The sequence below is a fragment of the Lasiosphaeria miniovina genome (genome assembly GCF_030549165.1).
Source record: "Lasiosphaeria miniovina strain SMH2392-1A chromosome Unknown B0T26scaffold_5, whole genome shotgun sequence".
Lineage (NCBI taxonomy): Eukaryota > Fungi > Ascomycota > Sordariomycetes > Sordariales > Lasiosphaeriaceae > Lasiosphaeria > Lasiosphaeria miniovina.
In genome coordinates, this window is record NW_026848224.1 from 3,646,315 (window position 1) to 3,660,615 (window position 14,301).

At 53.5% G+C, this 14,301-nt stretch overlaps 4 protein-coding genes across 4 annotated transcripts; all 4 read left to right on the forward strand.

Annotated features, from left to right (window-relative positions):
* Positions 1-1,508: 1,508 nt before the first annotated feature.
* B0T26DRAFT_782481 (uncharacterized protein) lies at positions 1,509-3,305 on the forward strand (the record flags this gene model as incomplete). Its single annotated transcript, XM_060446722.1, has 4 exons — positions 1,509-1,937; positions 1,997-2,156; positions 2,446-2,609; positions 2,771-3,305. Exons 1-4 carry the CDS (start codon positions 1,759-1,761, stop codon positions 3,303-3,305), a joined length of 1,038 nt encoding a protein of 345 aa, XP_060294808.1. The 5' UTR covers positions 1,509-1,758.
* Positions 3,306-4,455: 1,150 nt separating this feature from the next.
* Positions 4,456-6,791, forward strand: B0T26DRAFT_717591 (peptidase S8/S53 domain-containing protein). The gene is made up of 3 exons (XM_060442331.1): positions 4,456-5,651; positions 5,710-5,851; positions 5,913-6,791. The coding sequence occupies exons 1-3, from the start codon at positions 4,726-4,728 to the stop codon at positions 6,660-6,662; spliced, it is 1,818 nt and encodes a 605-aa protein (XP_060294809.1). The 5' UTR covers positions 4,456-4,725; the 3' UTR covers positions 6,663-6,791.
* A 986-nt stretch (positions 6,792-7,777) lies between these two features.
* Positions 7,778-8,914, forward strand: B0T26DRAFT_717592 (uncharacterized protein; the record flags this gene model as incomplete). Its single annotated transcript, XM_060442332.1, is given in 3 exon segments — positions 7,778-8,283; positions 8,296-8,386; positions 8,443-8,914. Coding segments are annotated over 3 exon segments (522 nt in total), but the record flags the coding sequence as incomplete, so codon positions are not given.
* Positions 8,915-13,713: 4,799 nt separating this feature from the next.
* Positions 13,714-13,961, forward strand: B0T26DRAFT_717609 (uncharacterized protein; the record flags this gene model as incomplete). Its single annotated transcript, XM_060442333.1, has 1 exon — positions 13,714-13,961. A coding segment is annotated over exon 1 (223 nt), but the record flags the coding sequence as incomplete, so codon positions are not given.
* Positions 13,962-14,301: the final 340 nt, after the last annotated feature.

Genomic DNA, 14,301 nt, shown 5'->3' on the forward strand with positions numbered 1-14,301 from the left:
TCAGGAGTCCCCCCGGAACAGCGTTGCATCTCTTTTAGGATTGAGGACGGCTGATTGCCTGTGTCATAGGAGCTTGTAAGCCGCTGGCCCAGACCGGGAGCGTGCGGTTCGGGTAGGGAAAGACGCCCGCCACCTCTGGTGTGCATTGGAGGTCTGGTAGAGCGATGACCCGGTGGAGTACCTCGGCGAGCTAGGGATATGGACAGAGACACGGCTGCGCGAACTTGGCGTGGACTCCGCGGGGGTGGGCGTGTAATGCGATCCGATATGGTTACCTCAGTACCTGAAGTTACCAGAAATTGGCATTTGTGGTTGGGTGTCAATTCAACCAAGTGCACCGGTGGTTGCACCTCAGTGAAACAAAAACGGAAAGTTCGGGGGAAACAAAGAAAGAACGAGGACTCCCTCCAACTTCTTCGTCCTAGAGTTAGCAAAGTATGCCCCGGTAAAAGCCAGCTTGGCAGCATCACGCTGCATTTCACCGTCACGAAATGCCCTGCCATCATCTTGCTGCCGTGCCAAAATCTGAAGTAAAGACATGGTGACGAAGAAACCTGGTAGCATACTACGAGTTGCTTGGTAGCTGGCTGAGCTCGGCCTCCATCTTTGACACATGGACAGTGGACAAATGGCAACGAGCCTTCTTCTATTGTTCGACACACAAAGAGACTAGACTTAGGTGGCGAAGTCAGCCAGGGGCGTATCGAGTGCCGTGGCCCTGTCTTCGACAGCGGTAGGCTCCCAGTACTTGTGAAGATTGAACTTCAATACGTTTGTTTTGTGCCTCATCGTTTCTTCCCCAGCATGGAATTGTTTATCAGCATGAGCTCTTTTGTTTGTTGTGTGGGAGTGTGGCAATTTTATTGCAAACCCCGCTCCTCTTCTTCGGGCTAGTAGACTTGGCGATGGCCTTATTATGTGCATTCCGAAAGCAATTAGCTTTGTTATGTCTCCAGCGAATGGTGTCCCAATTGATCCTTGTCGTTTTGACCAAAGCCCTCTTGAATGAATATGCCGCGGTGGATGCTCTTTCACTGGAGGCCTATCAGGAGACACTCTGTCCCGGGAAAATTGAGATGGCATTTTGGTGGGGACAGGGCTATGGAGTTGGTGGTTGGCTGGATCACACCTTGCCTGAAAAGACTAAAACCGAGTGTTTCTCACCTATTGGCTTTCTTGTTTATGTCCCATTATAATAAAGGGACGCGGATATTGGCGGTGTGGATATTTGGTGCCATAGTGGTGTCTTGTGCGGCAGATGTGACTGCGAGATATAGGTGCGAGCAGCCGGCAGGTTGCTCGGTTGTTTACCGAACCCTGCCCAAACGAGCCCCGCTTAGATGCACCCCAGATTTTAATTCTCCTTCGCCGTGTGGCTCACTGACTTTCGGCGAGGTGCCCAGACCCATTTTTTAGAAAGACCTTGCTGATCTTGTCCATATGACACTCCCTCAAAAAGACGCGATACCCGTTTGGTCGCTAGAGGCCAATACCGCCGCTCGAACTTATCCAGGAAAACCTCTTGGCATTGCAACAATGCAGGGAAATCAGCAGAGACTGCCTGCCGAGAACCGACCACGGTGGCTGGGCTGAATTCAGTGAACAGATGGCACCATTCCAGCTGGGAAGGTGTCTATATATGGACAGACTCCCACGTTCGCCCACTGCAAAACCTTTGGAAGCCCTTTGGCCTCCGAACTGCCCAACAGTTGCCCCTGCCTGTAATATTGCGAGAGAAAGGCAAGCAAGTGGTTCAGAATGCTCCAGTCCCTTCCTTGCATTGCGGCGCTCTTCGTAGGATCCGCCCTGGCAGGCGCCTACCCTCCAGATGCTGTCGACAAGCTAGCCGAGGAGAGCATGTCAAAGCTGAAGGACTACCTAGCAAAGAATCCCCAGGGTGGATGCACGTTGGAGACGGCCGTAAAGCGCAAAGAATGGTTAGAGCAAGCTTCCCTTGATGGTGTCGTCGCCCGGCTGACAATATCTGTCTCAACAGGAGCGACCTCGCGGATAAAGAACGACAAGAATACACATCCGCCGTCTTGTGCTTGATGGGCAAGCCCGGGCTGATGACTGCCCAAGCTCCGGGAGCGAAGAGCAGATTCGATGACTATGTTGCCGTCCACATCCAGCAAACGCCAAGGAACCATGGCTCTGTACGAAACCACCCGGTCCTCTTCTTTGGCCTTGCTGGAAATCCCTATGAAATTGATGGGAAATGAGCTGACAGTCTTGCCAGACATTCTTCCTACCCTGGCATCGATATTATCTGTGGCATTACGAGAATGCGCTTCGTACTGAGTGCAACTACACCGGATTCCAGCCAGTCAGTAACCCACGAGACAAGTTGATGGCGGATGACATACAACCCCCTTGATTAGGCATCCAAGCTGACGGTAGATTGCCATTGCTGAAAAGTACTGGAACTGGGATCGATATGCCAAGGACCCAGCCAACTCGCCCCTGTTCAACGGCAACGAGTCGAGCATGAGCGGGAATGGTGCGAAGGTCGCTCACCAAGGAATTCCCATCCCCGGCGCACCAAGGCCGTACAATCTGATTCCTGCAGCCGACGGTGGAGGCTGCGTGACGACGGGGCCGTTCAAGAAGTAAGCGCTTTATATTGTGACCTCCCTCGTCGATCGCCAATTGTGACGGGCCGGTCCTTGCCTGTGGACCGGGCGCATTGCGACAATGTGACGGGCTGTAAGGTCACTGGCTGCAACGCAATTGGCTGTATGGTCATGCTGACATGATGTGCGATGTGCAGCATGTCCGTCAATCTCGGGCCAATTGCGCCGACCCTCCAAGTCAAGGCGAACCCGCGGTCGGACGGGCTCGGATACAACCCGCGGTGCCTGCGGCGCGACGTCAACAAGAACTCGGCGGCGGTCACGACGGCGAACTACACCCTCGACCTCATCACAAAGAACAACAATGTGTACTGGTTCCAGACGGTCATGGAGGGCCAGTTCCCGCAGGGCAAATGGGGCGTGCATGCCGGCGGGCACTACACGGTAGGCGGCGATCCGGCAGGCGATTTCTACGTCTCCCCCGGAGATCCGGCGTTCTGGTTGCACCACGCCATGATCGACCGCGTGTGGTGGATTTGGCAGCTGCAGGACCTCGCCAAGCGCCTCACCGAGGTCAGCATGACGCGAACCATGAACAACATGCCGCCAAGCGCCAACGGGACGCTGGATGACCTCAGCAACCTGGGTGTCATGGCGCCTGATGTCAAAGTCCGCGAGCTGATGACCACTATGGGTGGGCTGGGAGGCAAGCTCTGTTACATTTACGTCTGACCAATGTTAAAGCGTCTGGGGGAGGGAGACTTGGGCTGACGAGACTGACATTGTCACATTTTATGCGACGTAGACGATGGGAGTGGGACTAGCCGGGATCCGGGAATCCGGGTTTTCGTATCAGCAGTTAATCTAGTATTAATTAGGATTTCATTGCAACGAGGCGAGGTTCAAATGCCCACATTTTTAGTGAATTAAATTCGCAACTGCTGTGTTGGGTAGTTCTGGGCGAGAAGACGCTGTTCTCGCTCTGCACGAACCGTGTCGCTTAACAAATCCCGTTCGCAGCCGAACCCGTAGAGTGCGCGACTTGGCTCATCCCGGAAGGTGGCACAGGCTCCGAAATGCGGCGTGTTCCGTAGCTCCTGCTTCGATTTAGGAGTCGTCCGATGAGTAGCAGCCTGGAAGATGGGGGCGGCTTCGTTAGCCATCCAACATCATGGAAGACGAGAAGGAACATAGCAGTTGGGTCTGTAGTAGTAACTGTAGTGTGCACAGAGTAATGGTCGGCAAGTTTTCTTCTTGCGGAAATTTTGTTGGTGTAGTTTTTACCGCGCACCTCCCTCATCAAGGTAGACAGGGACAATGCGGAGCACTTTTTCCAGTTCGTCACTTCCACTGCTCAGTAATCTGTCCGCTCCATTCGCAGAAAGACCGCGAAGAAGAATGGTGCCTTCGTGCTCCTTCCGCTTTGAAGATATGATCGCCAAGCTGCTCGGCTATAGCGTTGCAGCGTATCATCAGTTGCTGGAGCTAGGTGAAAAAGCTGCTCGAGAGGCCGTTGGGCGGGTCGGAGTGCCAAGGCCTTTCGGGAAGCTGGTTTGACGGACCCAACGAAGCTGAACTTGGATGGGGAAGGTCGCATTGCCGGTGCCGACGGCAAGCTCCACTTCTCCAAACGTTGCGACCAATCAGCATCCTTCACGGCTGACCAGCGCCCGTTAGGCCCAAAAGCTTGATGGTTGATAAGCTCAAAAATTGTCCGCAAAATGGAGGGGCACAGGCACATGGTAGGTGGTCCAATCACTTGCATGACAACCGCGACCCGAAAAGGCCTAGCCCAGGAACAGGAGGCGGTTGCGACATTGCCCACACCTGCCCCGCCATTGGTGTGATCACAATCTCTCCCCCCCCCTGCGATGCGCCTGTCGCCATCTCTCGATGTCGGGCAAGGGAATCCTCGACAAGATTCGGATGGGCAACTGCAGCCAGGAAGTTGCATGGCCGACGGCTACCCACCTGCCTGCCTACATAAAGGCAGGCACGAAGCTCGCCGTCATGTCCACCCTTTCCTTCACGCGCCACGGTCAACGCGTGCCTCCCCCCTCGTTGCTCCCGGCTCCTGGTCTGCCCCTCACTCCTTCCGCCTCCTATCACCAGACTTCCAAGGATCGGAATCCGAGACTCAAACCTTGCCGCCATGCGCCTCCAGAAAGCGGCCGAGTGGGTTGCCCTGCTGTCGGCAGCGCTCCCGACAGCCAATGCCGCTGTGCATCACCAATGGGATACCGTTCCAAAGGGGTGGACGGCGACCAACTTCAGGACAGCCAGCACCACGCAGATGACGCTGAGCATTGCGCTGAACATGCAAAACATTGACCAGCTCGAGTCTCTACTGCTCAGTATCTCGACTCCCGGCCAGCCCAGCTACGGCAAGTTCCTCGATGTCGGTGACGTCACTTCGAAGTTTTCGCCCTCGAAGCAGGCCATCTCCAGCGTCACCAATTGGCTGAAGCAAAACGGCATCAAGAATTTCGCTGTCAATGGCGCCTTCATCGACTTTGCTGCCGACGTTGCTACCGCCAACAAGTTGCTGGGCGCTGACTACCAGCATTACACAAACAATGGCGTGACCAAGCTCCGCACTCTGTCGTACTCGATCCCCGACAATATCCAGTCGTACGTTGCACTTGTGGACCCCAGCACCTACTTTGGCAACTCTCAGGCCTTTCTTCCCTTGCGTCCACGACCGAGCCGGGTCCGTCGCGAACCCTCGGCGGATCTTGCAACCAGAGCCACGGTGGACGCATCCTGCCAAACATCCATCACACCGTCTTGCCTCAAGCAGCTGTACAATGTCGGCAGCTACACCCCGAGCGCCAAGTCTGGAAGCACCATTGGGTTCGGAAGCTTCCTGAATCAGTCCGCCTTGTACTCCGACTTGGCGGCCTTTGAGCAATTCTACGGTATCCCTTCGCAGAACTTCACAGTCGAGTTGATTGCTGGCGGTGTTGATGACCAGAACCCAGCGACTGCTCAGATCGGCGAGGCCGACCTGGATGTGGAGAATATTGTTGGTATTGCTCACCCGCTGCCCGTGAGAGAGTACATCACAGGAGGCTCGCCGTAAGTTGAATATCCCTTCCAAAATGAGCAACGGCAGCGCTGACGCGAAACGTACCAGCCCCTTTGTGCCGAATATCGATCAGCCCACGCCTGCCGACAACTTCAACGAGCCCTACGTTCCATACTACCGTTACCTGCTCTCCAAGAAGAACTCCGAGCTGCCACAGGTGATTTCAAACTCATATGGCGATGCAGAAGACGTGAGTATCCTTCTACATCTCAACAATTGAAGAATGAAATGCTGATACAGGCCCTTCACAGTCTGTTCCGTACAACTATGCAGTTCTCACCTGCAACATGATCGGTATGCTGGGCCTGCGCGGCATCACGACGCTCTTCTCGTCTGGTGACGTCGGGGTTGGTTCGGGCTGCTTGGCGCCTGACTACAAGACGGTTGAATTCAATGCTATCTTCCCAGCGACCTGCCCATATTTGACGTCCGTCGGCGGTACCGTTGACGTGACGCCCGAGATCGCATGGGAGGGTAGCTCTGGCGGGTTTAGCAAGTATTTCCCGCGGCCAGCGTACCAGTCGGTTGCCATCGCGCAGTATCTCAAGACCGTCAGCCCCGAGACGTACAAATACTATGCGCCATACACCAACTGGCAGGGCCGTGGCTTCCCTGACGTCGCCGGTCACAGCGTCGACCCAGATTACCAGGTCATTTACTTTGGTCGGCCACGACCCAGCGGTGGCACCAGCGCCGCAGCCCCGGTGTGGGCTGGAATCGTGGGTATGCTCAATGACGCGCGCTTCCGGGCAGGCAAGAAGTCGCCACTCGGGTGGCTTAACCCCCTCATCTACACCTTTGGGCCCCAGGTGTTGACAGACATTACTGGCGGGTTCGCCATCGGCTGTAATGGTAACAACACACAATCCGGGGGGCCTGAGCCGGCCGGCTCGGGTATTGTGCTTGGTGCGCGGTGGAACGCCACCAAGGGCTGGGATCCGACCACGGGCTATGGAACGCCTGACTTCGAGAAGCTGAAGAAGCTCGTCTTGAGCTTCTAGGTGTCTTGAGGACTTGTGGTTGGGAGTTAGAAAAGCCTCAAAGTGACCAATAAAGATGAAAAAAACAAGCACGTAATTAAACTTAAATAAATATATACTAATTTAGAATTGTCTAGCGAATGCTGTGAGCTCTGTGTTTTTACCGTCTATGGAAACTGGAAACAGCGAGTGGTTTCGTGAGGACCACTCGAGGCACCCACCCCTAACCAAAATGCCCCCCGCCCCGCCCACCCCCCCAAGATAGAAAATCCAGCATGGCAGATACGAGGTATAACTAACGGCCTTTTCAGCGGTAAAATCAGTACCTACTTTTTAATGCAGCCTCTCTTGTAGATTTCCAGCCTTCAGGGTCAGTCAACAGAGTCGTACTGGTTGACAAGCTTAACACTTAAATAACAATAACATCAACACTCTATTCAATCAGCCTCACATATATGCATGCACCTAACCATATTCAATTTGGCCCATTTTGGCTTGCTGGCCAGCAGCCAGCTCAGCGCCCTAAACCACACCAAATTTATCCCCTTCTCCTGGCCGATCGCAATGCCCGCATATTGGCAACAAAAATCTACATATGGGGGCTAGTATCCAGAGGTACGGATTTTACCGCCAAAAAACGGGTTCCTGGATACAGCTACCACAGTGGGGAGGTGGGTAGCATTACAATTAGGGGTAGGTGCGCCGAGTAATCCTCTTTGTAATAGACCAACTGAATGAAAGTGGCTGGTCCGTGTGATAATTGTCTGCGCTTCTCTAGACTCAATTCAGGATTGAACGTGATTAGTCCTGATTGGAATCTCCAACTCTGAACCGGGCAGCCCCGCTGAGGATCAATATCAGGGCGTGGTTATTGGGTGACTGTCGTGGTTCAGGCGCCCTCAAAATACGAAGGCAATGGGAACAAATTAGGCAGTCGATGGAGGCCCAAAAGCGTGCCTTGTTGCCTCATCTTGCAGGCAGCTATTTGCCCCTTTTTCATGAGCCCCGGCCGCGGTGGTAAAATGGTGGCGGCAGTTAACTAACTGTAAACAGTGGCAAGCCTCATCCAAAGTACAGTGAACAGAGTGCTAAGATGAGAGGGCGACATTAAGTGATGTAAACTTCCTTCCCCTTACCTGAGGGAACTCCTGACGTGTGCCTGAGGGGCTATACCTCAATGTCGTCGGGCAACAGAATGCCGGTTGACTGGGTCGGGGGAGGCTAACAGCTGCGACTGTTCATGGACAGCCAACTTGCTTCGGCAACCCACCCAGCAAAGTCCACCAAGTCTGTGAGGTGAGGCTATTCATGAACAGTGTTCATGAACAGCCCGAGTGTAAACAACACGCGAGGGAGGGGCCCAAGTCAACAACCGGTGCCTCTCCCAGAGACATCACTTCTTCACAAAAACAACCAAACGTTCTGGACTGCAGCATCTTCACCATATCATCACCAAAACCTTCATCTTCCGCGACTGCTCTGCGAAGCGGCAATCGTTCTGACTATTCTGTCTATCTTGTCTTACCCCTGACAACAACACTTGCCTCTTCCTTTCTTGCATCAAGAGCCGCATCATCGCGTCTGCTTGCACCGATATTCTCTTCGCCAACCTTCTTAACATCAACAATTTGTCAACATGAACACCAATATGAACACCAACATGAACCAGATGCTTCCCCAGCAGGCCAATGTGATCCAAATGATTGGCGACAACACGGGAGTTGCACAAGGACAACAGATGAGTGGTAAGAGTATCTATTCCTTGTATTTGAGTCGTGACTAACATGTTGATGGTTTCCAGGCATTGTCACAGATTTCCAGCAAAACCAGTCCGGACCCAGCCAGCCGCCACAGCCAACTCCGAACCAGCTGCCCCAGTCCCTACTCAGCAAGCCTCCTCAGCCCGTCGTAAGCCAGCCGTTAAAGAATAACCAGAAACCCAAGGGGCCAAAATTGACCCCCAAAAACATGGCCGCCGTCAACGAAGCTCAAGGTGCCGAGAGCTACATCTCGAGCCCTGGCCTTGGCAACGTTAGGCTTGCCTTCTTTTGCGACGCCTCGATGTCGTCAACCCACAACAACCAGCACCTGTACCTACCCGGTGGCCTGGGAGTTGTGTTCCGTCGGTATACGCCCGGGACGTATATGAACGGCGATATTGTGAGCATGGGTTTTGCTGTCGGTGCTATCATCGACAACAACCTTGGGGAGGGACTTGCGATCCTCCAAGCCATCACCATAGCCGAGGAAGAGCTGCACTGGGCGTCAGCCATTTGCAGGCAGAATTACGGACACTCATTGGGACCCTCCACTGTCCTAATCCATTCCGACTCCAGGAGCATGATTGAAGCCGTGAAGGGCACTGTAAAGCTTGGCGGGAAACTCGTCAACGAGTTCACCGCCATGCGCCGGAAGATTTGGCAGCGCCAGTACAGCCTGGAGACGCATACCCTGGGCCGGGTCGAGTACCGATGGGTGCCGGGCCACACTGGTGTCGTAGGTCATAACGAAATGGCTGACGCGGTGGCGAATTATGCTCGACAGAGTAATCTGTCGTGCTTCAACATCAATGGCGGTCCCGCGATGCCAATTCCACCCCAGTCGATGGGGTGCCATAACGTGATACCAGTCATGGACCAGGCAAGGGCGTCGATCCTCCGGCACCAAGCACAGCTAGCCGCGGCACCTACCCTTGTTCCCCATAGGCCCAACAACACGACCTATACGTCTGCCCCTACTCAGGGGCCCGATAATATGCCGCCGACAAAGTAAGTTGGCGAGGAAGGGGCATAGAATGGACATGCTCACGGTTGGCGAACTCTATTAAGAGGTTTTGGTAGCTGAACATCCCCTAGCGTAGGGGTATTAGCTAAGTGAGGTTGGTAGTTTTATGTAAGAGAAGGCAGGTACGCCTGATCAAGGTGGTCACAATAGGAGCAACAAGCAGGGCGAGCAATGACTAGTATTGGCGTAAGACTTCAACCTGGCCTGGGCTAAAGAGGTGTGCGAAGGCCATGGTCTATATACACGTGAAAGGGGCTACGAGTCATCCTTGCGTGGCCAGGGTGGTAGTGGCGATAGTGCGTGGCCCTGTTAGCGGTGGCGATAGTGGCGATGGTGGCGAGGGTGGCCCTGGTGGCGGTGGCCATGGTGGCTACGAGGGTGGTTTCCTTACATTTTAGTTCTATATTTTAGTATAGCGTTAGAGGTTATGAAGTAGTAATTGTCACCCCACAGTCTTCTAGATGAGGCAAGGCCGCATTAAGGTCGCTATATTCGTAGAATCTAAAGCTAAGGAAAAGAAAAAGGAAAGAAGTTCCAAATTCTGTGCGGGCTTGAAGAAGTAGGGTTGGTCTGTGGGTCACGTGTTGGGACGCTGCACAGGCCAGTACCCCACCCCGCACCCCAATTGCTAGCCGGTTGTCTTGGCACTTGCCAGCCAGCTGCTTTAGCACTTGTGTATTGCTTGCTTGAAGAACCAAGCAAGAACTCTCTAAGACCGTGGCTACGGCCGTCGTATATATCTATCTAAGGTGGGCCAATTAGGTCGTTGCTCTGTTGTGTTACGATCCTGGCTCAAGTCTGCAGGAGGCGCTGGGACCCGGTCGCTGGTTGGGCAGCACGGGCAGGTGGGCCGAGCCACGCGGGAGCCGGTGCGGCCAATCAGGCGGTGCTCAGTGCATCTGACCGCCAAGACTGGAAAGACCCACTGAGCAGGAAGTGCAGCCAATTGGGGAAGTGCTCAGCTACCATTGCGGGCTCAGTCGTCCTGAGAGACTGAGCGCTCTGGATCACTGAGCACTGCAAGAAAAGAACTCTGATTGGTTGTACGTAGTTCTATATAGGAGCTGGCAGCACGCTCTCTGGGAGAGCGGTTCTGCAGCTATTAATGCATCTAGTTAAGCATACATTGGTTGTGTGTTGAAAGCTGTCATTCGCAATCTGTGCACGATACTCCTTGTCTCCTGTCATCTCCTACCTCCGTCCAGACCCCCACAATCCTAGGCCGGGCCTAGCTCCGTGGACCTGTTGTCAGATTGTAACATGTTGCTCCCTGGCAGAGCTACGGAGCAACCCCGTAGAGCCAACCAAACCGTTGCTCCGTACCCCACCGCACAGAGCAAATGCGGGTCCCTGCCCCGCATGCCTGTCTCGTCATCCCTATTGGCCGGCCCCACTTTCAGAGCTATGACTAGCCCAGAATGGGCGCGGTTCATCACAGGTAGCTCCGGTTACTTTACTATATTATAGCTCTTATATAGAGGGTGTGAGGACCCGTCCACCAAACTGGCCCTCAAGCAGCCAGAGCCGCCCAGAACCCACGGGCCTATTAGAAGCCTCCTCGAGGCCCCACCTACCCCACTGATAGATGCAAGCTGGTTCGCGCGCACACGACGCGTTGTTGGACTTTTCCTTCTTTCCCTCCTTAGTTTAGAATCTTCGTCGATAGCACCCAATGGACTGAGTTAACCTCAATGCCTTGCCCTGGTCGTGACAGAGGGATTAATAAGGATAGTATAGTACTATATACCTAAGATATATGTTACGATCCTGGCTCAAGTCTGTAGGAGGCGCTGGAAGCCGATTGCTGATTGGGCAGCACAAGCGGGCGGGCCGGGCCCCGCAGGAACTCGGTGCGGCCAATCAGGCGGCGCTCAGTGCATTCGGCTGCCAAGATTGGGAAGACCCACTGAGCAGGAAGGGCAGCCAATTAGGGAAGTGCTTAGCTACTAGACAGGGTGACCCACCTTTGCAATCGCCCCACTTTGCAATTTTTCCCCCACACCGCCAACTTCCTACTCTCTACCTTCCACCACCAACAACTTCCTCAATACTGGTCGGAATAGCCTCAAAATACGATGGTTCGACGCGTACGAGAGCGGCTAATAGCCGAGGCTATTGAGGCTATTGATCAGGGCGCTCAGCAGAAGGAAGTAGCGCGCCTATATAGGATCCCTGAATCCACCCTCAGCAGACGACGCCGTGGACAACAGGATCCACGACAAGCCCAAAAAACACCCAGAAGTTAACTGACGGCCAGGAAGCCTTCGTCGCCGAGTGGGCTCTTGAGGAGGAAGCTGCAGGGCGTGCCCCAAGTCGTGCACAGCTAAGACGATTCGCACAAGCGATCCTGAACGAAGCCGGGCTCCCTGGGCGAGTTGGTGAGCGCTGGGTAGATCGGTTTTTTACCCGCAACCCCAGGGTAAAGGCCAAGTTAGGTACCTTATTAGAACGGTCTCGAGTCAAAGGATCTACCCGTGAGAGATTCCAGGATTTTTTTGATCGTTTGGAAGCTGTAATTAAGGACAAGAAGCTGGTACCTGCGAATATCGCCAATATGGACGAACATGGCATGCAAGAGACGGAAACTACGGTTGGGAAGGTGATTGGCGATGCCCTCACATCTCGGGCAGTCCTGACTGGCCCTGATCCAACGACCTGGGTCAGTATTATCGAGTGTGGTACCGCTGAGGGCAAGCGATTGACGCCCGTAGTGATCTTTACGTGTGAAAATCTACAAGGCCAACACTTCCCGGATAACTTCAAGGAACTACCAGTCCTCAAGACCTGGAAGTACGACTGTACGCCCACAGGCTGGAGCAATAGCAAAATAGCTCTTATGTGGCTCAAGGAAGTATATCTTCCTCAAACAAAGCCCCAAAGGAAGGACGATTGGCGCCTATTAATCCTCGACGAACACGCTACTCATATCGACGAAGACTTTATGCTTCTAGCTAAAAGAAACCGCGTACACCTACTATACTTGCCTTCACACACTTCTCACAAGACCCAGCCACTCGACCGGTCTGTCTTTTCGGCTTTGAAGTCCTATTTTCGCCAAAGAACCCTCGAATTGGCTTCCTTCACAGCCTCAGCACCTATCAACAAGCAACGCTTCCTTTTTTGCTACCGGGACGCCTCAGCGCAGGGTATGTCAGCCCGGAATATCATATCCGGCTTCCGGAAGACTGGAATCTGGCCTTTCCAACCCGCTCGTATACTTGACGACCCCGAGGCGGTCCGGGACGAAGCTGCAAAACCAGTCCCCCCATCCACACCACCCCGGAAGACCCGGGCAACCCGGAACGACCTCTTCAATACACCTCAAGGTAGTCACGACGTCCGCAGGCAACAGGGCTTAGCCAAGACGGCCACTAGTCCCCGAGATAGGGTCGTTAGGACTATGTTGACGAAGGTAGGTAGGGCACTTGATCAGAAGAATACGGAAATCGCTGCTTTGAAGGCAAAAAACGACTTCTTAGCCAACGAGCTGGAATCCAAAAAACCCTATTCACGTAAAAGGGTCAAAATAGACGCCAACGACAGATTTGCTACTATTGACGAAATTGACGAGGCTCAAAAAGCTAGTCAAAAGCCTCCCAAGAAGAGATCCAAGAAGACCAAGTCCAGGCCTGCACACTTGGTCCAGGAAGCTGAAGAAATTATCGCCCGTGGGCTTGAGCAATATAGGGCGATTGACGAGGACTAGAATGTACTTTTTTCTATAGAATTTGGCCTAAAATTGAGTATTTTGACGATTCTTGTGGTGGGCGGTGATGGTGGTGGGCGATTGCAAAGGGGGGCGATTGCATAAGTGGGTCGCCCTGTCTATTGTGAGCTCAGTCGTCTTGGAAGACTGAGCGCCCCGGAGGCACTGAGCACTGTAAGGGAAGAACTCTGATTGCTTATACAGTTAGATATATACGATGACCGTGTCCACGGTCTTAGGTAGTTCTTGCTTGATTCTCCAAGCAAGCAATACACATTCACTGCACTCATACACTTTGAGTGGCATTCCAATTTGACTGTATTACCCGTGCGATAGGAGCTTGCCCTTTGTTCTAGCTTCATAATTACCAACCCCAGCATCCTGTGGAGCCCGTGCTCCCTTACAGACAGACGACCCTAACAGTCGAGTGGTTTGTAATAATGTGACGGCCTGCCTTACGCAGTAGGGATGTCAATGGTTGAAGGCAGTAACGAATAACCCTAGCTGAAAGGAAGGGAACTGCGCGGCTGAGCTGCCGCTATTTGTAAGAGAAGGTAGGTACGCCTGATCAAGGTGGTCACAATGCAGGCAAGAAGGTAGGGGAGCAATGACTTGTATTGGTGTAAGACTTCAACCTGGCCCTCGCAAAGGAAGATGGGCGAGGGCCATTGTTTATATACCTGCTCAGGGGTTCGGCCCGGGCATCAGTCTGCGGTCGTGGCGCCACGGCGTAGCGTATGCCAGCTGGCAGTGTTCCAGCCAGTTGGTGACAAGTGGTGGGCGCGCACCCTGTGCGCGCAGTTGGTGTTTGGGGTGTCCTTTTCCTTACATACTACACGTACTGCCAGCGAACGGCTTTTTATGCGGAAAGCCTACAAAGGATTCGATAACATGGCCTTCCAATTGGCTACCATTCAACAACAATTGCAAGCGGCCCAGGAAGACCTCGAACGTGCGAGAGGCCGGAAGAGAAGGAAGGTGGAAATCGACCCCAATAAGGCCTTTGCTAGTATTGAGGAGATCCGCCGCGCACAAAAATCAGCTGCTGGGAAGAATGTTGTAGATTCTGAAATTTCAGAAGAAGAGGAATCTGAAACTGCAAGCTGTATTAACGTAGCTATCTAATTGACGAAGCTGTGAGCAATTGAATTTTATGATGTGGTGGGGTGG